The 20,194-nt window shown below is 69.4% G+C and overlaps 2 protein-coding genes across 5 annotated transcripts; one reads left to right on the top strand and one right to left on the bottom strand.

Moving 5' to 3' along the window:
- Nucleotides 1–13: 13 nt before the first annotated feature.
- Nucleotides 14–3,970, bottom strand: CDK5 (cyclin dependent kinase 5). 2 transcript variants are annotated; one of them, XM_053949105.1, is made up of 12 exons: nucleotides 3,873–3,970; nucleotides 3,676–3,764; nucleotides 3,510–3,577; nucleotides 3,316–3,376; nucleotides 3,146–3,202; nucleotides 2,954–3,049; nucleotides 1,754–1,828; nucleotides 1,557–1,653; nucleotides 1,396–1,465; nucleotides 936–996; nucleotides 777–857; nucleotides 14–533 (listed from the first exon to the last, which is right to left on the bottom strand). In XM_053949105.1, the coding sequence occupies exons 1-12, from the start codon at nucleotides 3,907–3,909 to the stop codon at nucleotides 447–449; spliced, it is 879 nt and encodes a 292-aa protein (XP_053805080.1). In that variant the 5' UTR covers nucleotides 3,910–3,970; the 3' UTR covers nucleotides 14–446. The 2 variants fall into 2 exon arrangements, with proteins under 2 accessions (XP_053805080.1, XP_053805090.1); XM_053949115.1 differs by having other exon boundaries at nucleotides 447–533; nucleotides 777–838.
- A 189-nt stretch (nucleotides 3,971–4,159) lies between these two features.
- On the top strand, nucleotides 4,160–20,181 carry SLC4A2 (solute carrier family 4 member 2). 3 transcript variants are annotated; one of them, XM_053935083.1, is made up of 24 exons: nucleotides 4,160–4,333; nucleotides 4,997–5,051; nucleotides 9,674–9,817; nucleotides 12,256–12,424; nucleotides 12,549–12,784; nucleotides 12,933–13,057; nucleotides 13,196–13,419; nucleotides 14,158–14,294; nucleotides 14,369–14,549; nucleotides 14,635–14,770; nucleotides 14,908–15,091; nucleotides 15,170–15,284; nucleotides 15,367–15,551; nucleotides 16,094–16,307; nucleotides 16,393–16,614; nucleotides 16,723–16,871; nucleotides 17,053–17,247; nucleotides 17,326–17,568; nucleotides 17,699–17,788; nucleotides 18,046–18,212; nucleotides 18,299–18,552; nucleotides 18,819–18,988; nucleotides 19,233–19,406; nucleotides 19,560–20,181. In XM_053935083.1, the coding sequence occupies exons 3-24, from the start codon at nucleotides 9,758–9,760 to the stop codon at nucleotides 19,638–19,640; spliced, it is 3,711 nt and encodes a 1,236-aa protein (XP_053791058.1). In that variant the 5' UTR covers nucleotides 4,160–4,333; nucleotides 4,997–5,051; nucleotides 9,674–9,757; the 3' UTR covers nucleotides 19,641–20,181. The 3 variants fall into 3 exon arrangements, with proteins under 3 accessions (XP_053791058.1, XP_053791065.1, XP_053791072.1); XM_053935090.1 differs by lacking the exons at nucleotides 4,160–4,333; nucleotides 4,997–5,051; nucleotides 9,674–9,817 and adding an exon at nucleotides 10,273–10,332; XM_053935097.1 differs by lacking the exons at nucleotides 4,160–4,333; nucleotides 4,997–5,051; nucleotides 9,674–9,817 and adding an exon at nucleotides 11,474–11,545.
- Nucleotides 20,182–20,194: the final 13 nt, after the last annotated feature.

The following is a 20,194-nucleotide window of genomic DNA, read 5'->3' as shown; positions in this document are numbered from 1 at the left end:
GAGGAGGCGGCGCTGGGGGGGAAGCTCTTTATGGGATACCGAACGCACATCACCCACGTACAGCAGTGCCCTGGCGGGGGGCACACCCGGGACCCCCCAGCAGAGAAGGGCTGGGGGGAAGGGGGGAGAGGAGAGTGGGGGGTGCATTCCCCCCTGGGGTCCCTGCGCCTGGTCCCGGAGGGTCCTGCCCCTCCACCAGCCCTGTGGCCCCGTGTCGGGGGTTCCCATGCCCTCGGGAAGTCCCCTGGCCCCGGGTGAGTCCTGCGTCCCCGGGGGGAGTCCCAGCCCTCTCATCCACCCCCGGGGCTGGGGGGCCCGGGGGGTTGTGCCAGGCCCCCCTGCAGCCGGGGCAGAACCTAATAAATACTGGGGGGGGGCTGCAGCCAGGGGGGCTGGCATGGGCTGGGGGCTGCCCCCCCTCGGGGGGTCTGGGGAGTCGGGGGCCCCTAGGGGGGGCAGAAGTCGGTGAAGTAGGGGTGCTGCAGGGCCTCCTCCGCTGAGATCCGCTGCACTGGATTGCACTTGAGCAGGTTCTGGGGGGCACGGGGGGCTGAGGGGGGAGAGCACGGACCCTCCCCATCCCACAGCCCCCCCAGGCGGGCAGGGGGCTGCGAGGGGGGAGGGCACCCACGCCCAGGAGCCAGAGACCCCTTGGGGTGGGCAGGGGTGACAAGTGTGGGGGACGCAGCGGTGGGACAGGAGCAGGGGAGTGCAGGCTGGGGGACACAGCAGGGGTGGGGGACACAGGTGGGGGAGCACAGGGGAAGGGGTCTCACCTGCAGCAGGTCCCGGCCAGTCGCGTTCAGCTTGGGCACCACGTTGACCAGGGAAGTGGTAGCTGGGTACATGGGGTAGGGCTGGGGACACACAGGTGACCCCCCAGCTCCCCCAGACCCCCTTATTCCCCCTGACCCCCCACGTCTCCCTGCCCTCACCTTGTAGTCCGGCAGCTTGGCCATGGCCGGCCACTGCTCCTCCGTGGGGGTCCCCAGCAGCGTGGGGACAGTCAAGGGCCACCACGGGTGCACCCAGCACCTGCCCCCTGCCCCCCTGCCCGGCCGAGGGGGGTTCCATTTCAAGGGATCCTCATTCTCAGAGCTCCCCATTCCCCAGGGGTCCCTATTCTGCAGGGCTCCCCCTTCCCAGGGGAGGTCTCCATTCCCGAGGACTCTCCATTCCAGGATTTCCCCAATCCCCCATTCTGGGGCCCCCATTCCAGAGGGATCACCATGCACAGTGCTCCCCCTTCCCAGGGGATTCTCCATTCCCAGGGGATTCTCCATTCCCAGGGGAAGTCCCTGTTGCTGGGGGCTCTCCATTCAAGGGTTTCCCCATTCCTTTGGGTTCCCCATTCCCTGAGCTCTCCATTCTGGGGCTCCCCATTCCCAAGGATATCGGAAGATCCTCTTCAGCTGGTCGTCCACGTCGTTGCCCGGGAAGAGGGGCCGCCCCGCGTTGGCCAGTTCTGGGGGGACAAGGGGTGGTTCAAACAGGCCCCCGTGGCCCCCCCCGTGGCCCCCCAGGCCCCCCTCCACTGCCCTGGCCCCCCAGTGTACCCGCAAAGATGCACCCAGCTGACCACATGTCAATGGAGGTGGAGTAGAGCTTGGCACCGAAGAGAACATCGGGGGGCCGGTACCACAGAGTGACCACCTGGGGAGGGACGGCGACACTGGGACAGGGACAGGGGGACCCCAGCCGGCTGGGCAGGGCCAGCACCCCGAGCCCCAGGAGCCCAGGAGCCCCCGCTCACCTCGGCTGAGTAGCAGCGCACAGGGATGCCGAAGGCCCGAGCCAGCCCGAAATCTGCCAGCTTGAGCTCCCCGTTCTGGGGGGACACACGGGGTCAGCGTGGGGGGCCCCACCCGTGTCCCCCCCACCCCAGGACAGCGGCCCTGTTGTCCATTGGGAACACGGGAGAGAGGGAGCTGCAACTGTGGCTGGACAGACACCAGGTGTGACTGCCCCAGACGGACAGACAGACAGCCCCCGTTCCCAAGTGTGACCCCTGAGCACAGCCCTGCTCCCAGGTGTGACTGCCAGGACAGACAGACAGACAGACAGACAGCCCCCATTCCCGAGCACAGCCCCGCTCCCAGGTGTGACTGCCGGGACAGACAGACGGACAGAGCCCCCATTCCCGAGCACAGCCCCAGTCCCAGGTGTGCCTGCCCAGGACAGACAGACAGACAGACAGCTGCGATTCCTGAGCACAGCCCTGCTCCCCGATGTGCCTGCCCAGGACAGACAGACAGCCCCAATTCCCGAGCACAGCCCCGCTGCCAGGAGTGCCTGCCCAGGACAGACAGACAGACACACAGACAGACAGAGCCCCCATTCCCGAGCACAGCCCCGCTCCCAGGTGTGTCTGCCCAGGATGGATGGACAGACAGACAGACAGCCAGCCGCGATTCCTGAGCACAGCCCTGCTCCCCGATGTGCCTGCCCAGGACAGACAGACAGACAGACAGCCCCCATTCCCGAGCACAGCCTCCCAGGTGTGCCTGCCCAGGACAGACAGACAGCCAGCCCCCATTCCCGAGCACAGCCTCCCAGGTGTGCCTGCCCAGGACAGACAGACAGCCAGCCCCCATTCCCGAGCACAGCCTCCCAGGTGTGCCTGCCAGGACAGACAGACAGACAGACAGACAGACAGCCCCCATTCCCGAGCACAGCCCCGCTCCCAGGTGTGCCTGCCAGGACAGACAGACAGACAGACAGACAGACAGCCCCCATTCCCGAGCACAGCCCCGCTCCCAGGTGTGCCTGCCCAGGACAGACAGACAGACAGACAGCCCCCATTCCCGAGCACAGCCTCCCAGGTGTGCCTGCCAGGACAGACAGACAGACAGACAGACAGCCCCCATTCCCGAGCACAGCCCCGCTCCCAGGCGTGCCTGCCCAGCCCCGTCGCCCCGGTCCCGCCCGGTGCCCGGTGCCCGCCGTGCCGCACCCTGTTGATGAGCAGGTTCTGGGGTTTCAGGTCCCGGTGCAGGACGTTGCGGCTGTGGCAGAAGGCGAGCCCCTTCAGCAGCTGGTACATGAACGACTGCGGGGGCACGGGCGGCTCCGTCAGCCCCAGCCCGCGGCGCCCCCGCGGGGCACAGCCGGGACCGCGGGGGCTCCCCGGGACCCCCTGACCCACCTTGACAATCTCGGGGTCCAGATCCCCGTTGCAGCTGTCGAAGTATTTCTTCAGGTCCTGGAGGGGGGAGCGAGGGAGGGCCGGGAGCGGTGACCCTCAGAGACCCCCGGGGTCCCATGTGCCCCCCGGGCCCCCGTGCCCCCCGGGGTCCCCGTGCCTCCGGAGCTCACCTGGTCGCAGAACTCAAAAACCAGGGTGAGCTTCTTGTCGCTGTGCAGAACGTCGTGCAGCCTGCGGGGCAGGGGTTCCTGAGCGCCGCAGCGCCCGGCCGGGCCCGGGGCACCGGGCAGGAGCAGCCCCCGAGCCGCGACCCCGGCCACGGGACCGCCCGGAGCCCCCGGGACCGCCCGGAGCCCCCCGGTACCTGACAATGTTCTTGTGCTTGAGCTCCTTGAGCAGGCAGATCTCCCGCAGCGCCGAGCTGGGCACCCCCTGCGGGACACGCGGGTTGTGGGAGCCGGGGGTCCCGGGAGGGTCCCGGGAGGGTCCCGGGGGGGTCCCGGGGGGTCCCAGCCCCGGCCCCTCCTCACCTCATCATCGTCGTCCAGCCGCACCCGCTTCAGCGCCACGATCTCGTGCGTCTCCCGGTTCTTGGCCTTGAACACGGTCCCGTAGGTGCCTGCGGGAGACGGAACGGGGTCACGGCCGAGCCCCCGGCACCCGCACCGACACCGCCGCCGGGCCCCACAGCACCGGGACCCTCCGCACGGCTCCGGCCCTGCCGCACCTTCGCCGATCTTCTCCAGCTTCTCGTATTTCTGCATCGCGCCGCGATCGGTCCCGGCGCGGCCCGGCCCCGCCACCGGCCCCCGCCCGCCCCGCCGCGCCTCCCGGCAGCCCCCGCGCGGCCCCGCCGCGCCTCCCGGCAGCCCCCGCGCGGCCCCGCCCCGCCACACCTCCCGCCGTGGCCCCGCCCCCGCCCCACCCCTGCCCCGTGGTTCCGGGTTCGATCCCCGGCTCCGCCCGCCCGCGTTCCCGCCGGAGCCCCCGGTCCCCTCGCCCGCCCCCCCTGGGACAGCGCCACTGCGCGGGCGCCCCGTGCCGATCCTTTGCGGGGACGGCGTCTGCACTCGCTGGGTCGGTGCCGGAAGCGGTGCGGACCCGCCCGGTGCCGCCCCGCCCCGGCGCGCTCCCGCCGTTCCGCCCCGCGGGGACGCGCAGACCCGCCCGGCGCGGCTGGACCGTCCGGTAAGCAGCGGCACCGGCAGCGGGATCGTGAACGGAGGCGGTGAGGCTGGCGGGGCGCAGCACGGCTGGTCCGGTCCCGGTCCCGGTCCCGGTCCCGTCCCAGTGCCCCTACCCTCCCGGTGCCGCCCGTCCCAGTCGGTGCTGTCCCCGCTCCCCGCACGCTGCTCTCACCGAGCTCTCTCCATTCCTCTGCCTCTTCTCCCGCCCCGCCCGCCCGCCCGCGGCAGCTCCGGTCCCGGTCCCGGTCCCGTCCTGCCCCGCCCTGGCAAGCCCAGGTCCCGGCGCGGCCGCGGCTCTGCTTTCCCCGTTCCTCCCCGGGGCCCCTGGCGCGCTGGGGGGCTTCAGGGGGGCTGTGCCGTGTCCCGGGACTCCCGGTCTCCCGGCACATGCTCCGGGTGCCTTGGCTCCTTCGGCTGCAGGTGGAGCAATGCCCAGCCCGGGCATCCCCCAGGGCCACCCCGGGACCTCTCCCGGACACCCGGGACCCCTCCCGGCCGGCAGCGATGCTGCCCGGCACGTCGAAGCTCGGCCCCTCGCCGCCGCCACCGGAGCTGCGCGCAGGGCGGTCCCAGGTGCCCCCGGAGCCTGCTCTCGGGGTGACGCTGGATCCCGGGGGCAGCGGGGGAGCCAGGACCTTCATCCATCCTCATCCCTCTCTTGCAGCGAGGCCGCTCCATGCGCTTGCCCCGCGGCGCCTGAGCCCGGCAGCCCTCGGCAGGTGAGTGACGCGGGCCGGGGACCCGCTGTGTGTCCCTGTCGCATGTCCGGAGCACCCTGCACCGGCCCGCTCCCCGCGAGCCGAGGGGTCCGAGGGGTCCACAGGGCCAGAAAGGGGTCGGGGCTCATCCAGCAGCCCTCCCCCGGAACGGAGCGTCCGAGGGGCCCGGGGAGTCGCGCGGTGCCCGCTGAGAGCCGCCGGGTGCCGGGGCACTGCCCCTTGCGAAACCATCCGGAGTTGAGCAACGCCGGGCACGGCTCCAGCCCGGGGCTCTCCCACGGAGCGTGGGCTCCCATGGCCCCGGAGCGCGTCCCCAGGGAGGCGGCAGCAGGTTTGGGGTGGGAGCGGGTTTTGGGGGCTGCGTTGCCCGTGGCTGCCTCTCCCCAGCTGCAGAGACCCTTTTGGTCTTCGATACGGTGCCAGGATCTGGGATTGCTCCGAAGTGGAATTCTGTTGGCAGCTCCCAGTGCTGCGGGAAGGGCTCCGTGCCTGCCCCGTCCCCCCACGGAGGAGGGCTCCAGTTGGGAACCTGCTGTCGAGCCCTTCGGGGTCGCTGCACCACTTCAAGCGGTTGCCAAAAAACCGGGATTTGATCGTTCTAACGATCCGCTGGCACCGGCGCCTGCGCCTCCCCGCCGGCAGCCCTTCCGTTCCCGGGGCTCGGGTAGGGCTGTACCTGCTTTGTCACCTGCAGGAGATGGGGCTGCCGGAAGGCTGCAAAGGACGGGCTGGGGCACCCTCCTGGCACCTCCCGTGCCCTGCGCAGCGCTGAGGGTGACCCAGGTGCCACCCTGCCTGAGAGCGCCATCCCAGCGGGCGGAAGGGAGGGGACCGTGGGAGCCGTGTCCCCGCGCTGTCCCCGTTTCAGCCCCCACAGTCACAGCCTGTCATTAGACGGGACGCGGTGGCCACAGGGGCCGGGCTGGCTGCCCGAGGGCGCCGCGCTGGGGCACTCCAGGGCCAAGGGGGTGGGCACGACCCTCGCCCGAGGTGGGACCCTGCGCTTACGGAGGGGGTCGTGTCCCCTGTGTCCCCAAAGACGCCTGGGGCGGGAGCGGGGTCGCCACGGGAGCCACGGCGAAGGACTTGGCAGAGCTTCACTGTTTGGATCCGGGGCTGCTCCGCGGAACAAAGGCTCGCGCTCCCGCCGCCGCTCCCGCGGGCTGTTTTCCTCCGGAGCCGGCATAAAGCTGCGGGCAGCGCTCGGCAGCTCCGGGCACAGCGCCGCTGCCCGCGGTCCCGCTCCGGACGGGCCTCGCCCCCGCCGTGCCGGGGGTCCCGCGTCCTTCCCGCCGGGCAGGAGCCCGGCCTGGGGAGGCGGGAGCGGCGGGAGCTGCTGGAGCCTCGGCTGGCCGGCTCGGCGGGTGATGGGGTGAGTGCGGCCGAGCCTGTGCTGGGGCCGGGGTGGCACCACCGGGGGTGGCACAGCGGGAGCGACACCTCCCCGGTGGGCTCCGGCAGCCCAGGGCGGATGGGCGTCATCCAGCGCTGCCGCAGGTGACAGAGCGGCTGTCCCTGTGGCCAGACCAGCCCTCAGCGATATCCCTCCCATCCTGCAGGGACCAAGCTGACAATGCTGGTGCGTGTCCCCACGGGACAGCGGGGGGCAGCTGTGCCTGTCCCCTCCTGTGGCTGGGATGGGGACAGTGGTGGGGACCACCGACGGCAATGGGAGGAGGCTCTTGCAAGTCTGGTGCTGCATGGGGGGGTCCTGGCCTCTCTGAGGCTGCAGAGAGGTGGTGGAGGGTGCCTGGCACGTCGGTGACAGTGGTGGTGACAGTGGCAATGACAGTGGTAGTGGCACCGTGTGGGTACAGAGCTGTGACTCATCTCCACATCCGGTGGTTTTGAGGTCGTGGGCAGGGGTGTGGGTGGGGAGAGGTGAATATTTTTGGTGTTGGTTTCTGAAGTTTCAGTGTGTGAAGCTCTGCCAGGTGGGAGCCAGTGGTGTCTGGCCCAGCTCTGTCCCGTGGTGACAAGGGGGTGCAGGATCCCAAGTGCTGCTGCTGGGTGGGATCTGGGGGCACACTGGGTTTCCAGAAGCAGCTAGGTGAGATGGGGCAGGGAGCAAGAGGCTGCAGGGAGCTGGGGTCCTCCCATCTTTGGGGGTGGGCAGAGTGCTGGGGCCCCCACTGGGCCTCCTCCATTTCGGGGTGCAGGGAACTGGGGGTCTCCTGACTTCCCTCTTCCATGGACATGTCTGCCCAGGCGATGGGCACAGCCTGAGCTGTGCTGGCCTCGCCCCAGCCATTCCTTCTGCCTGGCACATGCCGTGCTGGAGGGTGCTGCCAGCAGGGAGGCCACAACAGACACGGTGCGTTGTTCCTTGTCACCAAGGGGGCAGCTGGTGTCTCTGCCAAGGCTGGGGAACGTGCTACAGGGGTCACCCTCAGCCTTGATGCCGGTGTGGGCACAAGCATGGGTGGCACATGTGTGTGTGCTGAGCCCGTGTCAGGGATCTGCCGGGTGACACGGTGGTGGCAGGAGATGTTCTGGCAGGAGTCATGGTGCTACTGCTAGTGGGGGCACTGGCATGGGAGAGTGGGCAGGAGGACGCTTGCTGCCCTGGGGGTCCCCCACTCCCACTCTTGTCTCTTCTCATGGGGTTTTGGCTCTGTGCTACGGACGGAGTTGTCGTGGTGTGGATGTGTGACCTGGCTTCCCAGGACGTGGTGTCTCAGTGTGGAGGTGGTTGTCCTGGTGTGGACAGGCTGCCCAGGATGTGATTGTCCCAGTACAGATGTGGTTGTCCTGGTGTGGACAGGCTGCCCAGGATGTGATTGTCCCAGTACAGATGTGGTTGTCCTGGTGTGGACAGGCTGCCCAGGACATAATTGTCCTGGTGTAGACACCTGTATCCCGGTGTGAACGCCAGCATCATTGTTCCACTTCCCACCGTGTTCAGCCCGCTGCCCCAGTGGTGCCAGAGGTGGGTCCCAGCACAGGCTGGGTCCAGAAGCTCGTGGGCCCTCTGGGGCAGCCCCAAGGCAGTGTGGGGCCAGGGCTGAGCCCTCTAATCGCCTCAGCAGCTCAGGCAGGCCAGGGCCGGTCCCAGGAATGTGACTCCGGCGGCGCGGGAGTGGCCGTGGCAGCGGCGCTGAGCGCCCGTGGCAGCGACAGGTCATTCCCAGCGCGGCCAGTGTTGGCAGCCACCCGGGATCGCCGTCCTGCCCCGCTTATCGGGGCGGCCCGGCCTCGCACAAGCGGCCATTGTGCTGTGGGGCCGTGGCGGGGCGCGGCTGGTGGCAGTGCCAGCACTGACACCGGCTCGGTCCTGTCGCCACCATGGCCTCGGGTGTGTGTCCTGACCCTTCTGTCTGAGAGGAGGGCAAGGTGCTGGCACTGCAGCCATGTGGTGACGCTAGGACAGTCCTGGGCTGTCTACTCTGGACCTGTCCCCCCATCCCAGGGTGCCAGAGTGTCCTGGGAGCGGGGTTGGCCACAGGGCACCAATCAAGGCTTGTTCTGGCCCCTTTCCACAGGGCTGGCGCGAGCCCTGAGCCGTTCCCGGCCACTGCTCGTCCGTGACTCAGCGACTGCAATGGAAAGCAGAAGTGTCCCCCTGTGCCCCCCCCAGCTGTCCGTCATCCTTTCCACCGGGGTCATGCCCCTGGCTCCCGGGAGCCACATGTCCCCAGTGTCACCATGCTGCTGGGTCCCTGCTGTGGCACCTGGGGGCCAGGACCCCCTTTTTGGGTGTTTTGGTGAAAGCCTGACGTTCCCGAGAACAATCCCAGTGTGTTCCCAAACTAATCCCAAGCTGCCCACGAGATTAAGCCCAAAAAGCTGCTTAGTGCCCACACCGTCCCATGCCGGTGCCCCGGCACCCAGCGAGGTGCTGGCCCAGCCCCACGTCCCCCCCGTGGGAGGGTCCCATCCTGAATATGGGGGGGGTTGACTGCTGGCGGCGGCTTGGCGGGCGCCCCAGGAGAGCGGCGTGGCAGGGCGGATAATCTGCCTGCTGGAATGTGGATGTGCTGGCTCCGGCCCCGGACGGGAGTGGGGATTAGGGAGAAGCCGGAGCAGGGTAGCACCGAATTTTGGGAATAGGTGGGATTCAGGGCTGTGGTGAGGCTTGAGGAGCTGCAGCCTCGGCATTCATTGAGGTGCAACTCCTCAAGCCTCACCACGGCCACCGTGCTGGCACCCCAGCGGTGACGGTGACGAGGACGGTGATGCCACCCATGTGAGACGCAGTCATCCGTCACCACCCTCCTCAGTCCCCCCCGTCACGTGGGCCACCTCCCGTGGCAATAAACCCGGCACGCTGGTGCCAGAGGGGTCAGCGCAGGGCCCGGGGAGCTGCCAAGGGGCAAACGTGGGTGGAAGCTGGGTCGGGCTGGGGAAAAGGGGGAGGGGTGTGGGGTTTCGGGAGGGTCGGGTGCTGCTGTGGCCCCCGAGTCTGGCACCCTGCCTGCACCCCGCAGGGTTGGGTGCCTGCCCGGGGTCCCGCTGCCCCGACTCCGCTCCCCTCCCGGCGTTTGTCTTGGCCACAGCTCTCCCATTCCAGCCAGTGGCCAAGACAAACCAGCCCGGAGCCAGCGCAGCCCGAGGAGGGGCAGCCCCGGCCCCTGCCTGCGGCACGGCTTGGGGGCACCCCTGATCCCCCTCTGTGCCCCCAGGTTATGCTGCCCCGACAGCGTCCCCTGAGCCCCCGCGAGAAGGAAAAGGGCTAAGCCAGCCGTGCCGGGGGCCGTGCCAGCGCCATGACCCACTCCCAGGTGTCTTCCGAGATTCACCACATTGTCTCCTCAGCCTTCCAGAGCGTAAGTGCCACCACGGGGGCGGGCCCTGGCTGGGGGGGATGAGAGGCTGCACCCCCTGACGATGCCTGGAGGGGTGTGGGTGTCATGGCACAGCCCCTGCTGCACCTGGGGGGTGCCCGATTGCTGGGCTGTGGGGCGCTGGCAATGCCCGCAGCACCTACCCTAAAGCTCGGGTGTGGGGCAGGGTTGTGGGGTGCTGCCAGTGCTGAGTGGCACCTGTGTGTGTGCTGCCAGTGCTGTGAGTGCCCCACAGCAGCCCCCCGGGGCAGGCCAGGCCAGCTGTGCCGGGGTGGCAGGTGCCCTTGGGGCCGGCCCGGTGCCAGTGCCGCTGGTGGCATGGCCGTGGCGGTGCCCGCAGTGCCAGCGCTGCTCTGGCGACGGTTCCCGGGCCGAGTTAATGATTGACCCCCGTGTCACGCCGCAGCCGCCCGGTGCTCTTGGCGAGCCCCTGCTGCGCGCACGTGACCGGGGATGGGACCGGCCCCGTCCTAATGGAGTTCCTCCGGGGCTCCCGGGTAAGCTGTGGCCTAGGGGGGCTGTTGGGGGCTCTCTGCGCTGCCAACCCAGGGCACCGTGCCCACCTGCGCCACGGTGACGCCAGGTGCCGGACAAAGGAGCGTGGTGGGTGCTGCTGGGCTGCAGGATGGAGCCCGGCAGGTTTGGGGCCATGGGACCATGGCCAAAGGGTCCTGGGGGGTCTGGGGCTCAAAGGGGTCACAGGGATGGTGGAAGGGATGTGGCAGGAGTGGGGGATGCAGGTGCAGGACGTGGTCTGATGCCAGCACTGCTCTATCACGTGGCAGCCTCTGTGTGCCGGGGTGGTGGGTGTGATGGGGTGGCGTGGGTCATCACCTGGGTCACCCCCTGCGTCACCCTCCGGGTAACACCCCTGGGGGGCCCAGGTGTCACTGTGCAGTGGGGACGGGTATGGGCACCTGTGCCCAAACCTGATACCTGGGCTGGAGTTCACGTGGGGTGGCCATAGCACAGCCCTGGACCCGCAGGTGCTTCTGGGGTGCCCACTCGGGGTGCTGGGAGCTCCCCCACCGCTGCCCAGGGGTGTCCCTGCAGGCAGATCCTGGTGCCTGGTGCCGCTGTACCCCCTTGCTCCCCCCATTCCGGGGGTCCCGGGGTCACTGGCTGGGGCCGTGTTGGGGGGCTCGGCTGTGCAGCCCCCGCAGGGGCTGAGGGCTGCAACACTGGGAGGGGATTTACCGGGGGTCCGTGCAGCCCCGGGGGATGGGAGCGCGGCCGTGGGGTCGCTGCACTCCAGGGGCAATCCGAGGGGAGCCGGTTGTTCGGGGCTCGGCGGGAGGGGCTGATGCGTCCCGGGCTGTTGGTGCGTCCCGAGGGGCCGGAGTTGGCGGGGGGATCGGCGCATCACGAGTGGGCCCGGTGCATCCTGTGGGGCCCGGTGCATCCCGGGGCGAGTCGGTGCATGCCGGGCGTGGGGGGGGGGGGGGGGGGGGGGGGGGGCCGGTCGCTCCGGGGCCGCCGCCGGTGCCGCGGTGCCGCCGGTGCCCTCTGCGTTCGCCGTCACCTTGAGACGGGCGCGAGGCGGCTCCGTCAATATTTGGCAAGGCCGGGACGGAGCCGCCGCCCCCCCGGTTCCCTCCCCCGGCCCCCCCCTCGCTGTCCCCCCACCCGCCGGCCCCATCCCCGGCCGGTCCCGCCGCTCCGATAAAGCGCTGCGGGAGCTGCGGAGGGAGCGGCTCCGCCATGACTCAGGTAGGACCGGCCGGGGACGCGCCCCCCGCAGCCCCCGCAGCCCCTCCCGCACTCCCCCAGCAAGCCCCCTGCAACCGCCAGCCCCCGCATCCTTCGTATCCCCCCAGCTCCGCATCCCCCGTGTCCCCGCACCCCCCTGCAACCCCCGGTCCCGCGTTACCCCCGCACCCCCCCACCGCACCCCCCACATCCCTCTACGCCCCCAGCCCCGCCCCCTGCCCCGCAGCCCCTCCCCCCGAGCCCACCCTCGCCCCCGGCACCCCCGGCACCCGCGCGGGGCGGGGGGCACAGAGCCGGGGGCTCTGAGGTGCAGGGGCTGGGACAGCACTGGGGGGGCGGGGGGGCACCACACCGGGGGTGCTGGGGGTGTCCAGGGGCACAGCACTGGTGGTGCTGGGTCCCAGTTCGGAGGAGAGCAGGGCGCGGGAGACGCGGGGGCAGAGCCCAGGGCCTGGAGCTGGGGTGCTGTGGCACATGGCGTGGAGGTGACGCCGGCGCACGGCGCGGAGGCCGGGGGTGCTGGGGTGCTGGGGCTGGGAGTGATGAGTGGGTGCCCAGCCCAGGGCAGGGGGTGCACAGCCCCTGGGTGCCTTCGGGGCTCAAACAGCCCTGCCCAGGGCTCCCATCTCGCTGGGCTGCGTGACCGGGGCGCGCTGGGCGGCGGTGGCAGCGCTGCCGCGTGCCCGCTCATCCCTGCTGCCGGCCCGCAGCCCGAGCAGGAGGCGCTGGGCGCCGGCTCACCTGCCTTCGGGGAGGAGGAGGAAGAGAAGGACCTGAACAAGGCCCTGGGCGTGGAGCGCTTCGAGGAGATCCTGAACGACACTCACCCTCGCAACGCTGAGGAGGCCGGGCGCAGCTACGGCGAGGAGGACTTCGAGTGTGAGCGGGGCCAAGGGCGGGCACGGAGCAGGGAATGGGCAGGGAGCAGACAGGGGGCAAGGAGGGAGTGGGGAACTGGCAGGAAATGGGCAGGGGACACAGCACCAACTCCCGGTCCCCCCAGACCACCGCCAGTCGTCCCACCACATCCACCACCCGCTCTCCACGCACCTGCCCTCTGACGCCCGCCGCAAGAAGGGGATCCCGAAAAAGGGCAAAAAGAAAGCCCGGCGTGCCTCTGTCCCCGGAGAGACCCCCACCATCGAGGAGGCTGAAGAGGATGAGGATGACGCGTGTGACACGGAGACGGAGCGGTCGGCAGAGGAGCTGCGGCAGCCCGGGCCAGCCGAGGCAGTGCAGGTGAGGGCAGGGCGGGCTGGGGGCAGCGCTGTGCCCCCCTGGCTCAGCGTGTCTGGGCACAGCTGGGGCACCGGAGGAGCTGGGGCTGGTGCTGCCGTGGCTGGGGGACACGGCTCCCCAGCAGCCGGCTCACCCGCTGCCCCCCCAGTTCTTCTTGCAGGAGGATGAGGTGACCGACCACCAGGCAGAGGAGCCAGCAGCCCCCGCGGCACTGCCCGGCTCCCCCCCTGCACCCCGAGGGGGTACGGCCCCAAAGGAAGCCCAGGCCAGCAGGTGGGCTGGGTTGGGCAATGTTCAGGCTCATGGGGAGTGGGCAACATCCACATGGCAGGGCTGGGGGCTGGACAGCCCCTTCATGCGGGCAGGACTTGGGTTGCAGAGCTCAGCACTGAGGTGGCTCCTGCCTTGCAGCCCTGATGCAGAGCAGGGGGCTCTGGGGGAGGGAGCGGCCGCCGAGGCTGGGTCCCCGGGTCGCCCTGCGCCGAAGTCGCAGCCGGGGCACCGGAGCTACAACCTGCACGAGCGGCGCTGCATCGGCAGCATGACGGCTGCCGAACAGGACCGCTACCAGAAGATGCCGACGGACGAGTCGGAGGCACAGACGCTGGCCTCGGCTGACCTGGACTACATGAAGAGTGAGTGAGGGCTGTGCACCTGGGGCTGCGCTGGTGGCCGGCCTGTGTCAGGCGAGTGGGCTGGGACAGTGGGCCAGGCAGTGCCGGTGGAGCGGGGCTGGGGATGGCGGAGCTGGCACTGCTGGGGATGGTGGGTTTGGGACGGTGGGGCTGGCAGTGACAGGTTGCCTTGTGGCTGCAGCCAAGCTGGGCTGGGTGCAGGCACTGGCCCTGCTCCCAGTGCTAGGCACAGCCACAGGGGACCCATCCCTGGTGCCGGGGCTGGGCCGAGTCCCTGTGGAATGTGGCCAGGAGCTGGGCCCGGGGCAGCTGGAGCCAGGGACAGAAGTAGCAGTGGTGGTGGCTCCCCTGGGCACTCACCAGCCCCAGGGGTTCACAGCCCAGGACTCTCAGGGTGGTGGGTGATGCTTTTGCTGTGGAGCTCCCACGGGAGCGCAGCCAGGGCAGAGCCCACGTGCCAGTGGCCGTGGGTGGGCCTTGGCACATAGGGAGCAGGTGGCCCCGGTGCCAGGAGCCATCTTGATTGGTGGCATTGCTGGTGGTGACCAAGTGACGCCCCCAAAGCTGCAGCACTTGCCCCCAGCAGTGGGATGATCGCTCTGCCCTGAGCTCTCCCTGGCAGGACACATCCCACAGCTCCACGGCCGCCCGTGCCAGGGCTCAGTGCCCCCTGTGCTGGGGTCTGAGATGCAGGGCCCCACAGACTGGCCACCCCCCACCATCGCTGACCCCCCTCAGGTCACCGCTTTGAGGACGTGCCGGGAGTGCGCCGGCACCTGGTGCGGAAGAGCGCCAAGGCACAGATGGTGCACGTCAGCAAGGACCACAAGGAGCCCAGCACGCGGCAGCGCAAGCAGGACCGGCAGCCCCACGAGGTGCGGGGTCCTGGGCAGGGGACGGGCAGGGACGGGCGCCCCGGGGTCCCGGCACTGACCCGGCTGTGCTGCAGGTGTTTGTGGAGCTGAACGAGCTGGTGGTGGACAAGAACCAGGAGCTGCAGTGGAAGGAGACGGCGCGCTGGATCAAGTTTGAGGAGGACGTGGAGGAGGAGACAGACCGCTGGGGCAAGCCACACGTGGCCTCCCTCTCCTTCCGCAGCCTCCTGGAGCTCCGCAAGACCCTGGCCCACGGTAGGGAGGCGGAGACCACCCTGTGGGGCTCGTGGTGAGGTGGGGTCCTGTCCCTGCTGGCCTCAGCACCCCCTCCATTGTCCAGGGGCCGTGCTCCTGGACCTGGACCAAAAGACGCTGCCGGGGGTGGCTCACCAGGTGGTGGAGCAGATGGTCATCACGGACCAGATCCGGGCTGAGGACCGTGCCAACGTGCTGCGGGCGCTGCTGCTCAAGCACAGGTGGGCATGGGGGGCACGAACACAGCCCCTTGCCCCTGGGCTGTGCTCCCTGAGCTGCGGGGCTGATGCTGTCCCTGGGATCCTGGCAATGGCTGTGCCACTGGGCCACCACGGACAGCCCTGGCCCTGTCCCGCAGCCACCCGAGCGACGAGAAGGAGTTCTCCTTCCCACGGAACATCTCGGCGGGCAGCCTGGGCTCCCTGCTCGTGCACCACCACAGCACCAACCACGTGGCTGAGGGCAGCGAGCCGGCCGTCACCGAGCCCCTCATAGCTGGCCATGCCGGCGAGCACGACACACGTATCGACGTGGAGCGGGAGGTGGGTGCCACGGCCCCCCGGCCCTGCCCATGCCCCGGGGAAGGGCCCTGACCCCAGTCCCCCACTCTGTCCCCACAGAGGGAGGTCCTCACTCCCACACCCCCAGCCGGCATCACTCGCTCCAAGTCAAAGCACGAGCTGAAACTGCTGGAGAAGATCCCGGACAACGCTGAGGCCACAGTGGTGCTCGTGGGTATGGAGGGGTGGGCAGGCCAGGGGTGTGGGCACCGCATACCAGGCACCCTGGTGACCCCTGTGCCCCTTGTGTCCCCCAGGCTGTGTGGAGTTCCTGGACCAGCCCACCATGGCCTTTGTGCGGCTGCAGGAGGCCGTGGAGCTGGACGCGGTGCTGGAGGTGCCTGTGCCTGTGCGGTTCCTCTTCGTGCTGCTGGGCCCCAGCAGCACCCACATGGACTACCACGAGATTGGGCGCTCCATCTCCACCCTCATGTCCGACAAGGTGCTGCCCCAGGGCACGGGGGTCCTGCCGGGCGGGGGGCTCAGGCTGTGCCAGGCTGAGGGGGTTGGGGCTGTGCCAGGAGGGGGGTTCAGGGCTCTGCTGGGGCAGGGGCTCGACGCTGTGCTGGGCAGGGAGCTCAGGGGTTTTGTGCCAGGGCTGGAGGTTCAGGGTCGTGCTGGGACTATGGTCTTGTGACACCACTGGATTGGGGGTTTGGGGCTGTGATGGGGCCGGCAGCTCAGGACTCAGATGGGATGGGCTGGAGGGCTCAGATTATGCCAATGCTGGGGTCTCAGAGAAATGACAGGATGAGGGCTTGGAGCCCTGTTGGGACTGGGGAGCTTGGGGCCATGCCAGGATGCCAGTTAGGCCTTGCTGTGTTGGGGTCTCATGGCCATACTGGGGTGGGGGCAGGGCTCTGCCAGGGTTGGGGGCTCAGGACCAGGACCATCCTGAGGCCGTGGGCTCGGGGCTGCGTGATACCGGGCTCTCAGGAGCCACAGAGCTGTGGTGTGGGCACTGACCCTGCCATGGCCCCCCAGCAATTCCATGAGGCTGCCTACCTGGCTGACGACCGTCACGACCTTCTGAATGCCATCAACGAGTTCCTGGACTGCAGCGTGGTGCTGCCGCCGTCCGAGGTGCAGGGCGAGGAGCTGCTGCGCAGCGTCGCCCACTTCCAGCGCGAGATGCTGAAGAAGAGGATGGAGCAGGAGCGGAGGCTGCTGCTGGAACCCAAGTCCCCTGAGGAGAAAGGTGCCCGGGCTGGGGCCAGGGCAGGGTTTGGGGTGTCCCAGCTGTTGGGGCCTCACTGTCCGTCTGTGCATCCGCTCGCCCCCAGCTCTGCTGAAGCTGAAGGTGGTGGAGGACGAGGCCGAGGAGGACGACGACCCCCTGAGGCGCACGGGCCGCCCCTTCGGGGGGCTGATCCGGGACGTGCAGCGGAGGTACCCCCACTACCTGAGCGACTTCCGTGATGCGCTGGACCCCCAGTGCATCGCTGCCGTCATCTTCATCTACTTCGCTGCGCTGTCGCCTGCCATCACCTTCGGGGGGCTGCTGGGTGAGTGCGGGTGTGGAGCCTGCCGGGCTGCGGGGGCTGCAGGCGGTGCTGGTGCTGCCCGCTGTGTGTGCCCGTCCCGATGGTGTGCCTGAGCCTGTGCTGCCGCAGGGGAGAAGACGCAGGACCTGATCGGGGTGTCGGAGCTGATCATCTCCACGTCGCTGCAGGGCGTCCTCTTCTGCCTGCTGGGTGCTCAGCCCCTGCTCGTCATCGGCTTCTCGGGGCCGCTGCTCGTCTTTGAGGAAGCCTTCTTCACGGTGAGGTGCTGGGGTCTGCCCTGGGGGCTGGGGAGACACCCCTGCCCCAGCCCCCACTGCCCTGGGCAGACAGCCCTGCAGCCCTCCTGCCAGGGCTCTGCCCCACTGCCCAGGGCTCTGTCCAGCCCTGTGACCGTCCTGACACCTGTCTGTCCATCCATCCGTCTGCACGGCTGGGCAGTTCTGCATGTCCAACGAGCTGGAGTACCTGGTGGGGCGTGTCTGGATCGGCTTTTGGCTCATCCTCATCGTGCTGGTCATGGTGGCCTTTGAGGGCAGCTTCCTGGTGCGTTTTGTCTCCCGCTTCACCCAGGAGATCTTTGCCTTTCTCATCTCCCTCATCTTCATCTATGAGACCTTTTCCAAGCTGGCCAAGGTGAGCCGTGGGGTGAGCTGGGGGGGCTGCCTCGGGGCCAGGCAGGATGGGGCTGAACATTGCATCCTCCTGCTCCAGATCTTCCAAGAGCACCCACTGCACGGCTGCCTGAGCGCCAACAGCTCGGCCGAGGCCTGGGGCAACGGCAGCGTGGCCGCGGCCAACACCACAGCCCCGGCCACCAGCCCGGCTGCCCGCGGTGTCACCAAGGTCACGGGGCAGCCCAACACGGCGCTGCTCTCGCTCGTGCTCATGGCCGGCACCTTCTTCATCGCCTTCTTCCTGCGCAAGTTCAAGAACAGCCGCTTCTTCCCCGGACGGGTAAGTGGGGACGGCCGTGCGGCCGTGGGGCTGGGGTGAGCCTGGGGGCCGTGGGGCTGGGGTGAGCGAGCCCAGGGGGCTGGGGTGAGCCAGGAGGGCTGTGGCCAGGCTGGTGCTGGTGTTCCCCCAGATCCGGAGGCTCATCGGGGACTTTGGGGTGCCCATCGCCATCCTGGTGATGGTGCTGGTGGACTACAGCATCCAGGACACCTACACGCAGGTGAGCAGCCACCCACCCTCTGCCTGGGCAGGATGCCTAACCCCACACCCTCCTAGGGATCCCTGTGCCCCGTCCCACTGTCCAGGCTGTGGGTCAGCAGCTCCATCTGTCCCCAGCATGGCTGCACCTGCTTGGTGCCAGCATCTGGCCTTCCCTCTCCCTCTGAGTCTGGCTTCTGGGGGTCCCGGTGCCTCCATGGCCACCCTCACTCTACGGGGCACAGCCCCCTCAGCATTTGTCTCCCCCTCCCCCTGCAGAAGCTGAGTGTGCCCAGTGGGTTCTCGGTGACAGCCCCCGACAAGCGGGGTTGGGTGATCAACCCCCTGGGCGAGCAGAGTGCCTTCCCTGTGTGGATGATGGTGGCCAGCGGCCTCCCCGCCATCCTCGTCTTCATCCTCATCTTCATGGAGACCCAGATCACCACGTAAGTGCAGTGGGGGTGAGCAGGGGGCATTGGTGGGGCAAGGGGGTGCCCCTTGTGCCGTGCCAACTGCCTGCCCTGGTTCCCAGGCTGATCATCAGCAAGAAGGAGCGGATGCTGCAGAAGGGCTCCGGGTTCCACCTTGACCTCCTGCTCATCGTGGCCATGGGTGGCTTCTTCGCACTCTTTGGGTTGCCCTGGCTCGCCGCAGCCACCGTGCGCTCGGTCACCCATGCCAACGCCCTCACCGTCATGAGCAAGGCCGTGGCACCTGGGGACAAGCCCAAGATCCAGGAGGTGAAGGAGCAGCGGGTCACCGGGCTGCTGGTGGCCGTGCTTGTGGGTAGGTCCGGCCCTCGGGCCCTGGGGGGACTGCAGTGCAGTGGGGAGGGGGCTGGGGAGCCATGGGGGGCTGCGGTGGGGAGGGGGCAGTGTGGGGAATGGAGCTGGGGCACCCTGAGCCCCGGCCAAATTGGTGTAGCCATCCTGTCCCCAGCGGACACAGGGATGTGGGACGCTCCCCGTGTGAGGGGGTTAAGTGGGCGGGGGGAAGTGGGGCTGGAGGGCTGTGCTGAGCCCCCTCCCCAGGCTGACACTGCTCTGGCCCAGGGCTGTCCATCGTCATCGGGGACCTGCTGCGGCAGATCCCGCTGGCCGTGCTCTTCGGCATCTTCCTCTACATGGGTGTCACCTCCCTCAATGGCATCCAGTTCTACGAGCGCCTGCAGCTGCTGCTGATGCCCCCCAAGCACCACCCTGATGTCACCTATGTCAAAAAGGTGGGGAGGGGGCCTGGGGAGGCAGGACCCTTGTCCGGGACAGCAGCCAAGCTGCGGTACCCTTGCGTGGGAGCGCTGCGGTGTCTGCAGGACAGGCTGTGGCAGAGCCTCCTTTAGGGGGGCAGAGGGGGACACACTGGGGACTCTGGGGGGGTGTGGGTGCCCCGGGCCAAGCTGTGCCCGCGGCAGGAGGGGACGCAGGGCCCGGCGGGGTGGCCCAGCCCTGACACCCCTCTGTGCCCAGGTGCGCACGCTGCGCATGCACCTGTTCACCGGGCTGCAGCTGGCCTGCCTGGCCGTGCTCTGGGCCGTCATGTCCACTGTGGCCTCCCTCGCCTTCCCCTTCATCCTCATCCTCACGGTGCCGCTCCGCATGTGCCTGCTCAGCCGCATCTTCACCGACCGGGAAATGAAGTGTGTAAGTGGCTGCGTCGCTTGTCCCCACGGGGAGGCGGGGGGCTCCCGGGGATGGGGGGCTCCCGGGGACGGGGGGCTCCCGGGGATGGGGGGTTCCCTGGGCCGGGGGGCTCCCGGGCGGCCCTCGCCGCCCCTCAGCCGCCGTGTCCTGCAGCTGGACGCAGCCGAGGCCGAGCCCATCCTGGACGAGCGGGAAGGTGTGGACGAGTACAACGAGATGCCGATGCCGGTGTGACGGCGCCAGCGGCTCACGGCTGGCGGTGGGCGCCGGGCACGGCCGGACCCCCGTGCCGCGGGCAGCGGCTGTGCGGCCGTGCCCGGGGGGACGGGGCCCTGCGCTCGCCAGCCCTCGGAGGGCACTGCCAAGGAGACGCCGGCCCCCGGCTCAGCCCCGCGGTACAGCCCCTTGGACAGCTGCTGCGAGCCCCCCGACAGGGACCCCGGACAGGGCCCCCTGGCCAGGGTGCCCCGGACAGAGCCCCCCGGGACAGGGAGCCCCGGACAGAGCCCTCCGGGACAGGGCCCCCCGGCCCCCCAGCAGCCCCCTGGGCTCCCACCCCACCCTCAGGCATCAGCTGAACCCCGCCGGGATTTATGGAACGGGCAATTCAAAGGCAATAAACAGCTTTATTCCGAGCACGGGGCTCAGGGCAGAGGTGCTGGGGGACCCCCCCTGCCAAGGGAGGCCTGCACCGGGCAGTCCCTGGGGGGCTACCGGGGTGGGGGCTGGGGCCCCCCCGCTGCCTTCAACTAATAAAGAGACCGGACTTTGCACACTTTTCACCAGTT

The sequence above is a fragment of the Vidua chalybeata genome, chromosome 1, assembly GCF_026979565.1.
Source record: "Vidua chalybeata isolate OUT-0048 chromosome 1, bVidCha1 merged haplotype, whole genome shotgun sequence".
NCBI lineage: Eukaryota > Metazoa > Chordata > Aves > Passeriformes > Viduidae > Vidua > Vidua chalybeata.
The sequence above is the reverse complement of the archived record's forward strand: the minus strand, read 5'-3'. Positions and strand labels throughout refer to the sequence as shown.

Excerpts from the sequence above, each read along its gene's own strand:
- SLC4A2 (XM_053935083.1), top strand. The coding sequence starts at position 9,758 with ATGACCCACTCCCAGGTGTCTTCCGAGATTCACCACATTGTCTCCTCA. Across the intron at positions 16,615-16,722 it reads CACCTTCGGGGGGCTGCTGG|GGGAGAAGACGCAGGACCTG; the intron begins GTGAGTGCGGGT and ends GTGCTGCCGCAG. Across the intron at positions 17,789-18,045 it reads TCCAGGACACCTACACGCAG|AAGCTGAGTGTGCCCAGTGG; the intron begins GTGAGCAGCCAC and ends CTCCCCCTGCAG.
- CDK5 (XM_053949105.1), bottom strand. The coding sequence starts at position 3,909 with ATGCAGAAATACGAGAAGCTGGAGAAGATCGGCGAAG. Across the intron at positions 3,050-3,145 it reads TGGACCCCGAGATTGTCAAG|TCGTTCATGTACCAGCTGCT; the intron begins GTGGGTCAGGGG and ends GTGCCCCCGCAG. Across the intron at positions 1,829-2,953 it reads AGAACCTGCTCATCAACAGG|AACGGGGAGCTCAAGCTGGC; the intron begins GTGCGGCACGGC and ends GTGTCCCCCCAG.